The 12,853-nt window shown below is 48.5% G+C and overlaps 1 protein-coding gene across 3 annotated transcripts in view; it reads right to left on the bottom strand.

Moving 5' to 3' along the window:
* XYLT2 (xylosyltransferase 2) overlaps positions 1 to 12,330 on the bottom strand; it is a gene marked incomplete at its 5' end in the record, with an annotated part of 40,218 nt that extends 27,888 nt beyond the window's left edge. For all 3 annotated transcript variants that reach the window (XM_073606674.1, XM_073606675.1, XM_073606676.1), the window contains 1 exon segment: positions 12,092 to 12,330. In XM_073606674.1, coding sequence (XP_073462775.1) covers positions 12,092 to 12,330 — 239 coding nt within the window.
* Positions 12,331 to 12,853: the final 523 nt, after the last annotated feature.

Below are 12,853 nucleotides of genomic sequence, written 5' to 3'. Positions count from 1 at the left end.
GAACATTGCCACAGCTCTGACAAGAAATCCACAGTGGATTGCTTTTCAGTGGCATTTGACAGACCCCCCCCCCCACCACCACCACCAGTTTTAACCCTGCAAATGTCACATCACCACAACAACTTCAGTTGCAGGTCGGTTGCGGTTACGGCCCCATGTATTTAAAATACATTCAGCGGTGGCACTGCCCGTCGGACGCAACAGGGGGTGCAATTTTCGCTGTAGCCAAGAAGCAAAGCATTATAGTCAGGCATGTCTACACCCTCCATCTGGCTGCCTTTGAAGCTTAAGAGGGGTGGTAACAATGCAGCTCAGGCACCCTTTAACAAGCACCATTGGTACAGATGTCCCCGTTGAAACATTTGCTCTCCATTTCAGTTTCTGTGACAACTGTAAAAATCTTAGCTTTACGATCACCACAGACAATTGTCACCAGGACAACTAGAGGGGGTGAATCTCCCTAGTGAGGACACAGACAGCAACAAACACCTGACAGGGGTTCTCACAAACACTGTGGGTTGGGGCTGAGAGGGGGCCCCTTAGTACTCATTCTTCTGCTCTTGGGGCCCCTACAGACAGCAGACTGTTTCACCTCGTCTCGGAGCTTGCTTTTATTTTTCCCCACTTTCTTACTTGTTTTGTGTTACACACCCCCCCCCCCCTCTGATCTTTTATTACCGTCTCAATTACCAAAGCTCACACACCAGGATAAGTAGCGGTAAAGTGTTACTAAACTCAGGACCCTGCATTCACTATATCTCGTCTCCCACAGTACACGGAAATGCAATTATTTTAGTAAATATAAATTGCTAAATACATTTTCTCATCAGCGGTATATAGCAGTCTTGTGACTTCTATCAGTGTCTGGTTAAAGCTTGTAGGAGGAGTTTTCATTCTACTTTGCCTGTCCTATGAGGCTGCAGGACCCCTGACCCTCTGTCTGCAGCTGTGCTGATCACATGCACCCTCCAAAGAAAAAAAACAACTAATACACACCAAACTGAGCATGTGCAGAGTGCCCCCAAGATTCTGTACCATCAGGAGATGGATTGGGGACAGTAAAAGGGGAGGATCAGGGAAGACAGGATCAAACAGCCTTTTTACACAATGCGGATTAACCCCTTAGGTTCCACAGTGAGTATAACAGGCATGCTTTACTGCATATACAGACTGATTTTACTGTTGTGGGTTTAGTAACACTTTGAAGTATATGTGACCCCCTCAGCTTGTAAAACAATCCAGTTTAAATGATCAGTGCCCTGATTATTGGTGTAAATGTCCCCTGTTACACTTGCCAGTTACCTGCTCTCCTCTCCTCATGCTGCGACAGCGTGTGAGGAAAGGAATGCCGATAACTGGCAAGCTTGTTTACATGTGATCAGCTGTGATTGGACACAGCTGATCACATGGTAAAGGGACACTCAGATCGGATCTTTATCTTGATCTGTGATCAGCTGTGTGCAAAAGACACAGTGATCACACAGCGCCCCCCCCCTAGGGGCGCACAGAGGCACGTTCCTCCCAACAGAGCCACGCCGTAACCGTCTTATTGAAAAAGGTTAAATTCTCTAAGAAAGAAAAAGAACCAAAAATAAATAAATAAAAAACTGAACAATCCTTTCTTGATCAACACATATTGCAAGGAGTTTCTTTCCCTTGTTTCAGGCTTCAACCTCCATTGAAAAATCACAGGTGGATTTCACTCATTTCTTACAGCCAATTGGGACGGTCCGCCTGCTATGGTCACATGATCAAACCCAACTGTGCAAAAACCGTAAGTGCTGATCAGCTATGATGTGGTGCCTTCAGGAGGAAGTGACATTTGTGGGGAAGTCCCGTATTCACTGCACAGAACACTCACTTATCTCCTACTAGTAGTACTAGCTATCCAAAGATAATAGAAGAGTCAGCGTGAGTTCAGGGACACGCACCTACATGGCTCAAACTGCGCGCAGCGGCCGTGTCCGTTCAGCCTCTGCGTCCCGACTGACATAAACAGAACCCCTTTCCATTCTGTATGGGCAAAAATGGCCCTCGCAGGGGGTACGCTTAACAAGTAAGCTCACCTTAAACATAATATTCCACTTTATGTACTCCTCTAACACTTTTGACCATTTTTTTTGGGGGGTTGGGGGGTAGAGATGACCGTTCCAACTTGGGATCAGATCACCTAGACAATTCCACCAGAAATTTGCCCCTCCCTGCCTGCAACCTCTTGGTACACATCACAAGTCCCATGAGGCTGCGGGACCTTTCACACAGTGCAAAGAGTCACAGCCAGCTTCCCACACTAAACATGGCGATGCCAGGAACCCATAGACAAGGCAAAGAAGGGGCCTTGGTGAGGACAGTGATGGATCCCTGGACAGGCAAGTGTCTTTTTTTTTTTTTGTCGGCAGCTACAGTATTTGTTCCTCTTTAATAACTTCCCGACCACCTGCCGTATATATACTGCAGCAAGGCTGCTCTATTATGCAAAATCACGTACCTGTACAGGAGATTGTCAATGGCCACTGGGGGGAGCCAATCAGTGGGCCTGGCGGAAATGATGTCTGCCGGCCACCAGCGATCGCTCCCCATAGAGGCAGAACGGCGGTCTGCCAATGTAAACAAGCAGACTGCCGTGCTGTCAGGCATGGGCACTCCGATCTAGTGTTCCTGCTAATCAGGAACCAGGATCAGTGTCCATGCAGTGAGCCCCCCCCCCCACAGTTAGAAACACACCGAGGGAACACATTTAAGCCCTTGATCGCCCCTGATGTTAACCCCTTCCCCGCCATTGTCATTAGTACAATAACAGTGCATATTTTTAGCACTGATCACTGTAATAATGTCACTGGTTCCCAAAAGAAGTGTCAGATTTGTCCGCCGCAATGTCGCAGTCCCGCTAAAAATCGCTGATCACCGCCATTACAAGTAAAAATAAATAAATAAATAAAAATGCCATAAAACTATCCCCTATTTTTTTAGACGCTATAACTTTTGCGCAAACCAATCAATATACGCTTATTGGGATTTTTTTTTTACCAAAAATATGTAGCAGAATACATATTGGCCTAAATTGATGAAGAAACTAGATTTAAAAAAAAAAAAAAAAATTGGATGTGTTTTATAGCAGAAAGTAAAGTTTTTTTTTTTTTTTAAATTGTCGTTTTCTTTTTTTAATAGCGTTTAATAAAAAAAAATAAATAAATAAATAAATAAATAAAAAAAAAAAAAAAAAAAAAAAAAAAAAACACAGAGGTGATCAAATACCACCAAATGAAAGCTCTATTTGTGGGAAAAAGGACATCAATTTTATTTGGGTACAGCGTCGCAGGACCGCCCAATTGTCAGTTAAAGTGACGCAGTGCCGGATCGCAAAAAAATTGCCTGGTCATTAAGGGGGTAAAACCTTCCGGGGCTGAAGTGGTTGAAAGAGAATTCTGGGCGTTTCTTTTTTTTTTTTTTTATTCATACTTACCTAGGTGGATGTAGCATCGGTCTGCTGTTGCATCTGTCCCTGGCGCCTCTTCACTGAGAAGCGAGAGATCAAACACCGCAGATCGCTCGGTTCTCACAGCTCTCTGTGCTGACTGTCAGTCACAGATCTCTGCTCTGCCCCCTCCATGCTCACTGGAGCGCTGAGCTGTGGAGGGGGTGGGGGTAGCTTGCTGAGAGGCTGAGCTGGGTGTCGGTCTGGGCGGAGCCTGACTCTATGGTTGTGATGACGTGGAGCCTGGACCGACTGACGTCAGCGGAGAGCGGACTTCAGCTCACTCTCTGCTGAAAACGGGTCACAGGAGTGCAAAACGAATTGCAGTCCTGTTATCCACAGAAGTACAGCCAAACGAGCTCTCGCTATACTTCTCCTTTAAGTACACAAATGTGAACATTACAGGGCCTTATAATCAGGCTGCACACATAGGGTTCAATTAAGGGCTAATCCATGCCATGTGTGGTGACAGATGTTTTACAATGCAGTAAAACATCTGTCACTGCAAGAACACACCGGAAACAATTGTTTTTCATTCACACTGCAACACAGCCTAGGGCTGCACCGCTGCAATAAAATGAAGACACGCTGCATTTTATCACAGCCCACTGAGCCAAATCACACAACACTGTACAGCACATCACACTGCACTACATTACCATGAATGAAGTAAGAAGCCATGTGATACACCACACTGCCCCCTACGGACAGCTGCCGGAGTGGTAAAGCGCTCCGGAAGCTCTACGTTGTATATACAGTTATATACAGTCTTCACACAAGACTCCCCCCCCCCCAGCGTTCTCCCAAGACTCACACATTCTTCTAATTGGATTCAACTGAAAACACTTGAGAATCCTCAGAGAAGGTTGTATAAAAACATGTTTACTCGTCGGGAAGGGCAGAAAAAAAAAAAAAAAAAAAAAAAAAAGAGAGAAGGGGAGGTTACTGCCCCTTTTAAAGTGTTAGTTCACCTTTTCAAAAAAAAAAAGAAAAAAAAGAAAGTGAACTAACACCCTGCTCACCGCTGTACTTATCCCCATGCAGCCTGTGTAGCAGTCCCCGCTCTTCTTCCTCTTCTCTCTGCAGGGTTTCCAGGACAGATCAGAGTGATACTGATTGGACAGCGACGGCACAAAGCATCGCTCTGATCTGCCCTGCAGAAAGGAGCGAGAGAAGAGCATTTAAATTAACTCCCCAGGTGGGGGAAGGTGTATAGTGTTAGTTCACATTTTCATTTTTTTCTTAAAAAGGTGAACTAACCCCGACCGCTTGCCATGTAGTGCGGATGGGCAGCCGATGTAGGCAAATCGACGTACCTGTCCTGTACATCACCGTCTACTTCCAGGTTTAGGAGCGCCCTCTGCAAGGCACCACCTGCTGCGACTGCACACAGTGGGAGCCTGCCAGCAAGCCCCGGCAAATGATTCACGGCTGGGACCTGCTGATCGGCTGTGTCCAATCACAGCCCAGAGCTCTGTGTTGATAAACACAAGGCTACAGTCGGTATAAGAAGTCTGCACACCCCTGTTAATAAATCATTTCTGAACTTTTTCCACTTTTAACTGTACAACACAAATGAAAATCAAACTAAATTTTTTTTTTTTTGGGGGGGGGGGGTAAAAATAAAAAATAAAATAATGTGGTTGCATAAGTGTGCACACCCTCTTGTAACTGGGGATGTAGCGGTGTTCAGAATAAAGCAATCACATTCAAACTCATGTTAAAGAAGAATCAGTACACACCTGCCATCATTTAAAGTGCCTCTGATGAACACCAAAAAAAGGTTAGCTGTTCTAGTAGGTCTTTCCTGACATTTTCTTAGTCACATCCTACAGCAAAAGCCATGGTCCGCAGAGAGCTTCATTATCATTACCAAGAACTGAACATTCCTCCAAAATTAATGAAAAAACAAGAAGAAAACCGGTCAGGGAAGCTGTCAAGAGGCCTACAGCAATATTTAAGGAGCTGCAGGAATATCTGGCAAGTACTGGCTGTGTGGTACATGTGACAACAATCTCCCGTATTCTTCATATGTCTGGGCTATGGGGTAGAGAGGCAAAACGGAAGACTTTTCTTACAAAGAAAAACATCCAAGCCTGGCTAAATTTTGCTCAAACACATCTGAAGTCTCCCAAAAGCATGAAAATGTGTTCTGGTCGGATTAAACCAAGGGTGAACTTTTTGGCCATAATCCCAAAAGATATGTTTGGCAAAAAAAACCCACTGCACATCACCATAAGAACACCATACCCACCGTGAAGCATGGTGGTGAAAGCATCATGCTTTGGGGCTGTTTTTCTTCAGATGGAGCAGAGGCCTTAGTCAAGGTATGAAATCTGTGGGGTGATCTGAAGAGGGCTGTGCACAGGAGATGCCCTCGCAATCTGACAGATTTGGAGTGTTTTTGCAAAGAAGAGTGGGCAAATATTGGCAAGTGAAGATGTGCCATGCTGATAGACTCATACCCAGAAAGACTGAGTGCTGTAATAAAATCAAAAAGGTGCTTCAACAAAGTATTAGTGTTAAAGTGGAGTTCCACCCACTCTTACAACTCTTCAGCATCCCTCACTAAACTCTGCACTGTAAACAAATTGGATTATTTTTTTCTCAGCACCTACTGTATATCTGCTGTATTCATTTTTCACTTCCTCCTCCCTGGCCGCGGCCCATCGCATCATTTCCTGTTTGCATTGCCTTCTGGGAAGGGGCGGCAACTTCCTCTGAAACTGCCGTTGCTATGGAAACCTGACCTGAAACCTATTACACTGCTTGTGCTGCACTGAGCATGTGCGAGATCTGCAAGGAAGAGATCCAGGAAGAAATACAGTCTGGCTTCAGATGCCCACACTTAAGATGGCCACGGCCTGCTGTAAGTTTATAAAATAATAAACTACTGCTATAAACTAACAAAACAGACCTTAGTTTACAGATTAACTTTACTAGAATACATTAAGCTTGTGTATTATAGCGGTATTTTTATTTAAAAAGTATAATTTTGGCCGGAACACCACTTTAAGCCCCATAGACACTATCAGATTTACCAAAACCATATAATATGAGGTCAAACCTTAGGAGTTTCAATGTTTACAATCAGGCAGGCCCTCGCACTACATGATTTTGGTAAATCTGAAGGAAAAGCTCAGCAGAAAAACTGATGGGGCTTAAGAGCCCATTCACACAGGGACGACTTGTCAGGCGACCTAGTCGCCTGACAAGTCGCCTCCCGTTCTGTGCTATGGAACCGTTCTAAGGGGAGCGACTCAAGTCGCTCCGACTTAGAAAAAGGTTCCTGTACGACTTCAGGGGCGACTTGGGGCGACTTGCATAGACTTCTATACAGAAGTCGTTTTGCAAGTCACCCGGGCAGTCGTTTGCAGGTCGCCTCGCTGAGGCGACCTACAAGTCCTGTTGCCCCTGTGTGAATGGGGGTCTAAGGGTGTGCACACTTATGCAATCATATTTTTTTATTTCTACTTCCCTCCACCTAAACGATTTCAGTTTGTCGTTCAACTGACTTGTAAAGTTTAGAGGTCATATTAAAAAGGTGGAAAAAGTTCTGAAACAATTGATCTTTGTCTTATTTTTTTTTTACATCACAGAAACCTGACATTTTAACAGGGGTGTGTAGACTATTTATATCCACTGTGTGTACAGAGGGAGTGATCTGTCAGTTTCTTAGAAAATAAAACTTGAGCTCTATTCAGAAAATCAGCACATATTATACATTGTTAGGCACATATTTAACCCCTTCCTAACCAGGGTCATTAGTGCAGTGACAGTGTATAGTATTATCAATGCATTGGTGTCAGAGTGGATAAAAATCAATGATTTAAAAAAAGAAAAAAAAACGATGGGTGGTTTGTGGTCTTACAGGTTGCTCACCAGCCAACTATGGGGTCTTGCTGGACCCCCAGAGGAGTTTGTTGAAGTTTTGAAAAGGTGGGTGCCCACCCCAGCTTATACAGACTTTAAATTTTTTTAACAGCCAATGCATTTCTGGGTGAGAGTATTGCACAGTGTTGCAGAGTATTGCACAGTGCTGCAGAGTATTGCACAGTGTTGCAGAGTATTACAGATTATTGACATTGAGCAGCGCTGTGGGCCCATCTCTCCCCTCGCACTGTACTGATCGGTACAGAGAGGGGAGGGAGGAACCGGCGTCGTGACATGACAAGTGATCGCTGCGTCATTTGACAGGACGATCACGTGGTAAACAGCCATGATTAGCGGCTATTTACCTTGATCCGCCGGGTCCGGTCACGGATGTTCCTGGGTGCCCGCGGGAGCAACATTCTGGAATGACGTCCCACAGACGTCCACCCAGAATAAGCCGCCCGCTAGTGTGATGATTTTATGGCAAAGCTAGGGTGGTGCTGCGATGGCCAAATGCTGGACTTACAGGTCAGGCAGAGTATTGCCCAATAAAAACCCTTTTTCAGCTGTTGAAGAAATGCTGAATGCCTGGCCGGTTTCTGAAGCTTTTAGCGCCTGTTTTTTTTTTTTCATAAATGTTTAGGCTGGGTTCACACATGTGCGGCCGCAGTTTTCGTGCCTGGGGTCCGGTGTGTGTCTGTTCACTAGTTCAGGTCTGATTTGGGTCCAAATTTTTCACCTGAAATTGGACCCAAAACACGCACAGGAACCTTTTTGAATGTGAACTGCGGCCGCCCCGGATCTGTGTGAACCGGTCACACTCACCCCATCATGAGAATTGAATGCGGGGAAATCCACATCCAATGCGCATATACACTATGTTGTCAAAAGTATTGGGACGCCTGCCTTTACACGCACATGAACTGTAATGGCATCCCAGTCTTAGACCCCATACACAATATTAGATTTTCTGCAGATTTTTGTCTTCAGATTTACCAAAACCATTTATGAGGTCAAACCTTAAAATTTAAAATTTGTATGAAATCAGGCAGACCCTTGCACCACATGGTTTTGGTAAATCTGACAAGACAAAAATCTGCAGAAAATCTAATAGTGTGTATGGGGTATTATTTCACCCTTTGCAGCTATAAAAGCTTCAACTCTTCTGGGAAGGCTGTCCACAAGGTTTAGGAGTGTGTCTATGGGAATGTTTGATCATTCTTCCAGAAGTGCATTTGTGTATAAGAGTATTATGTTCCCACAAATTTGGGAGCACAAAATTGTCCAAAATGTCTTGGTATGCTGACGCCTTAAGAGTTCCCTTCCCTGGAACTAAGGGGCCAAACCCAACCCCTGAAAAACAACAACACACCATAATCCCCCCTCCACCAAATGATTTGGACCAGTGCACAAAGCAAGGTCCATAAAGACATGGATGAGCGAGTTTAGGGTGGAGGAACTTGATTGGCCTCCGCAGACTCCTGACCTCAACCTGATAGAATACCCTTTGGGATGAATTAGAGCTGAGACTGCAAGCCAGACCTTCTCGTCCACATAAGTGCCTGACCTCACAAATGTACTTCTGGAAGAATGGTCAAACATTCCCATAGACACACTCCTAAACCTTGTGGACGGCCTTCCCAGAAGAGTTGAAGCTGTTATAGCTGCAAGGGGTGGGCCAACGCAATATTGAACCCTACGGACTAAGACTGGGATGCCATTAAAGTTCATGTGTGTGTAAAGGCAGGCGTCCCAATACTTTTGGTATGACCCGTCATGTTGGCAGGCATTGTCGCCTGCTGAACGCAGCCCATTCAAGTGAACAGGTCCATACTGCAACTGCTCTCCGAAAAGCAACATGAAAGCAGATGACATGTAAGCAAAGTACAAATAAAAACGTGCCCCGGAGCCGGAGGAAGTGTGTGTCCCGTTATTTCATTGGTATGGTCTGTGCCCCGCAGCAAGGTGCATTCTTCAATAAATTCTGCAGATTTGGTAGTGAGAGCGTTTCCTCCGTATTGATGAATGGAGGACATGGAGGAGACAAGGAACAGGTTCTACCAGTGCTGAGTCTATGAGGAAGGAAATTAAATCTCCCCATAGAAACAATGACAGCAAAAAGTAAACTGACCGCCATTCAGCCCTTCCGAACCCCCACCCAATACAGAGGAAAGGGCTTTATTCAATACTTTAAAGGTGGAACCGAAAAAAAATCCCACATTTTTTGGGCGTTGCCCTTTACATCATTGTCCCCATCTCAGGGTCCCCCCCATCAGTGTTCCCTCTTACATTGGGGCCCCAATCACAGTTCCCCTATCAGGGTCCTCCTTTATCTCAGGGTCCCCCATACACCAGAGTTCTCCTTACATCAATGTCCCCATCAGAGACTCCTCCTTTATATCAGAGTCCTTCTTACACCAGGGTCCTCATCGGAGACCCCCCCTTTACACCAGGGTCCCCATCAGAGACCCCCCCCTTTACACCAGGGTCCCCATCACAGCCCCCCCTCTTTACACCAATGTCCCCATCAGAGACCCCGCCCCCCATACACCAGGGTACCCACGATAGACACCCCCCTTTACACCAGGTTGTGCATTAGAGACCCCCGCGCCCCCCGCATACACCAAGGTGCCCATCAGAGGGCCCCCCCCCCCCCTCTTTACACCAAGGTCCCCATCAGAGACCCCGCCCCCCATACACCAGGGTACCCACGATAGACACCCCCCTTTACACCAGGTTGTGCATTAGAGACTCCCGCGCCCCCCCCCCGCCCCCATACACCAGGGTGCCCATCAGAGGGCCCCCCCCCCCCCTCTTTACACCAAGGTCCCCATCAGAGCCTACAGTTCCCCTTTACATCATTGTCCCCATCTGAGGGGTCCTTACATCAGGGTCCCCCCCATCAGTGTTCCCTCTTACATTGGGGCTCCAATCACAGTTCCCCTATCAGGGTCCTCCTTTATCTCAGGGTCCCCCGTACACCAGAGTTCTCCTTACATCAATGTCCCCATCAGAGACTCCTCCTTTATATCAGAGTCCTTCTTACACCAGGGTCCTCATCGGAGACCCCCCCTTTACACCAGGGTCCCCATCAGAGACCCCCCCCTTTACACCAGGGTCCCCATCAGAGACCCCCCCCTTTACACCAGGGTCCCCATCAGAAACCCCCCCCCCTTTACACCAGGGTCCCCATCAGAAACCCCCCCCCCCTTTACACCAGGGTCCCCATCAGAAACCCCCCCCCCCTTTACACCAGGGGTCCCATCAGAGACCTCCCCCCCTTTACACCGGGGGTCCTCATCGGAGACCCCCCCCCCTTTACACCAGGGTCCTCATCGGAGACCCCCTCCCCTTTACACCAGGGTCCTCATCGGAGACCCCCCCCTTTACACCAGGGTCCTCATCGGAGACCCCCCCCCCCCTTTACACCAGGGTCCTCATCGGAGACCCCCTCCCCTTTACACCAGGGTCCTCATCGGAGACCCCCTCCCCTTTACACCAGGGTCCTCATCGGAGACGCCCCCCCTTTACACCAGGGTCCTCATCGGAGACCCCCCCCCTTTACACCAGGGTCCTCATCGGAGACCCCCTCCCCTTTACACCAGGGTCCTCATCGGAGACCCCCTCCCCTTTACACCAGGGTCCCCATCAGAGACCCCCCCCTTTACATCAGGGTCCCTCATCGGAGACCCCCTCCCCTTTACACCAGGGTCCCCATCAGAGACCCCCCCCCTTTACATCAGGGTCCTCATCGGAGACCCCCTCCCCTTTACACCAGGGTCCCCATCACAGCCCCCCCTCTTTACACCAATGTCCCCATCAGAGACCCCGCCCCCCATACACCAGGGTACCCATCAGAGGGCCCCCCCCCTCTTTACACCAAGGTCCCCATCAGAGCCTACAGTTCCCCTTTACATCAGGGTCCCCCTTACACCAGGGGCCACAACAGAGTGCTCCTTACATCAATGCCCCCCCATCAGAGCCTCCCCCCCTTATATCAGAGTCCTCCTTACACCAGGATCCCATCAGAGACCCCCTTACACCGGAGCACCCCCCTCCCCCTCATGATGGGGGTGATGGTTGAAGTGGAGACAACAGACTCTGTACACATAGAGGAGATCCTAGCTGTGGGCTGGATACAATCTTGTAGTGGGCGGCATGTGGCCCCCGGGACGTACTCTGCGGGACCCCCGGGACGTACTCTGCGGGACCCCCGGGACGTACTCTGCGGGACCCCCGGGACGTACTCTGCGGGACCCCCGGGACGTACTCTGCGGGACCCCTGCTGAAGACAAACCAACCCCCCTCCCCCGATAGACAATGTAGCTGTCTGCTGTGCCTCCTGTGCTCCTCCATCCAGAGAGAAGACAATCTAATACAGGAGGAGAGTTACTGGTCAGATCACCAGGTACAAAAAATTCACCCTCCACATCTAATGTTCAGTAAGATACAATAGATAACATTTTTGGATTTTTTTTTTTTTTTGCATCATTGACAGGTGCCACCAACATGCCGATTTAAAAATTGGGGTGACCACAGACAGGAAGTAAGGGGAATCTCCCCGACGGGGACACCACTGGAGACACCAGGGCTGTGAAGGTCCCTATAGTCAGTGATGGCAGACACACCTTCATTGATGTTCTGGGGAAGAACTACAAGTCTCATGCTGCCTGTGCCCGGTCCTGCCACACTGGGACTTGTAGTCCCCCTCCTCCCCCCACACACACAGGAATGGGCTCTCACCATGTCCGCCTCCTCTCCCTCCTCCAGGGCGCTGAAGCTCCACACCACCAGGCCCTGCACCAGCAGCAGAGCCAGCGCGGCGGCAGCCAAGGTACTTGTATCGGCGGCCGAGCTTGATGACCCGGGCGCTGGGCGCCATCCTCCGCCTCTGAGCTCCTCACAGTCCGCCGTGCGGCCGGCGCTCTCCCGCGCTGCGCGCCCACAGCCACCGCATTCCTGTGCCCGGGCACGGAGCAGCGCTCGCCCACAACAAATATGGCCGCCTCCGGCTTGCCTGAATCCGGGGGACGCGTCAGCGCCATGGAGCTGTCACTTCCGGTCAGCGTTTGGCGTCCTGGGGAGGGAGGGGGGTGAAGTGTCACATTCCGCTCCCCATCATAGAATGCTCCGGAAGTGACGTTGCGGCCAGAAATTTCGCACTGCGCATGCGCGATGCGTTCCAAACTATTTGCGACAATACAGACCACTGAAACCGTTAGATAATGTCACGGAAGTGACATTACAGACAATACAAACACTGGGCTATGCGTTCCAAGACTAATACTTCCCTTGTTACCTAGTGTCTCCAGAACTGCCAGCTGTCACTGTACAACCCAAAGCAACCTGTGGTGTTAGATCCTGCAATGCTGGGACTTGTAGTGCCTATAAAAAAATCCTGCAATCCTGGGACTTGTAGGGCCTATAAAAGATCCTGCAATGCTGGGACTTGTAGTGCCTATCCAGAGCAACCTATGGTGATAGATCCTGCAATGCTGGGACTTG

Source organism: Aquarana catesbeiana, linkage group LG12 (genome assembly GCF_042186555.1).
Source record: "Aquarana catesbeiana isolate 2022-GZ linkage group LG12, ASM4218655v1, whole genome shotgun sequence".
Taxonomy (NCBI): domain Eukaryota; kingdom Metazoa; phylum Chordata; class Amphibia; order Anura; family Ranidae; genus Aquarana; species Aquarana catesbeiana.
Note: the sequence above shows the minus strand (reverse complement) of the source record. Positions and strands in the feature narration are given on the sequence as shown.